Raw genomic sequence first — 542 nt, 5'->3', positions numbered from 1 at the left:
CCGGTGCCGCTGCCGCCGCTTCGCCCCCGGGGCCGCCCTCCCGAGCCGGCTCCGCCGCGGGTTCCCGGGGCCGCTCCGCCGCCCGCTCGCCGCCGCCTCCCCGCAGCCTCACGAAGACGGAGGCGAGGATAACGGCCAGGACGGTGAAGAGCAGCGGGACGGCCAGGTACGGGTCCACGGCCAGGTCCATCCTGCCCTGCCGCCGAAGCCCCGACCCGTGTGCGCGGCCGCGGGGGGTGCGCGGGCAGCGCTCGGCCGGCGGCGGGGCTGGGCCGGCTCTCGGACGGCTTTACCCGGCGTCATCCGGCCCTGCCCACCGCCCCGGCCCCCCCGGCCCCGGCACCCMCCTCCCGCACCGAGCGGCAGCCAGAGCCAGGCCCCGCTCCCCGCCCGCCGGGGATGCGCGTCCGCACCACCCGCACCCAGGGGTGGGATTTGGGAAGGGGAGAACGGGAGAGGAAGGCTTGGGCTGCGAGGAACCCCGCTCTGCCTGATGCCAGCCCAGCCTGGGACAAGGGGTTCTTTCATTAGACGCTGTCCGT

General features: G+C 77.1%; 1 protein-coding gene across 1 annotated transcript in view; it reads right to left on the bottom strand.

Moving 5' to 3' along the window:
• The window catches only part of MXRA7 (matrix remodeling associated 7), a 29,105-nt gene extending 28,802 nt beyond the window's left edge, over positions 1-303 (bottom strand). Inside the window, exon 1 of the mRNA XM_057378943.1 lies at positions 8-303. Coding sequence (XP_057234926.1) covers positions 8-190 — 183 coding nt within the window. The 5' untranslated portion in view covers positions 191-303. The remainder of the gene's footprint in view (positions 1-7) is intronic.
• Between the last annotated feature and the right edge of the window lie 239 nt (positions 304-542).

Source organism: Malurus melanocephalus, unplaced genomic scaffold (genome assembly GCF_030028575.1).
Source record: "Malurus melanocephalus ecotype Western Australia unplaced genomic scaffold, MMel_1.1 scaffold_381, whole genome shotgun sequence".
NCBI classification, from domain to species: domain Eukaryota; kingdom Metazoa; phylum Chordata; class Aves; order Passeriformes; family Maluridae; genus Malurus; species Malurus melanocephalus.
Note: the sequence above shows the minus strand (reverse complement) of the source record. Positions and strands in the feature narration are given on the sequence as shown.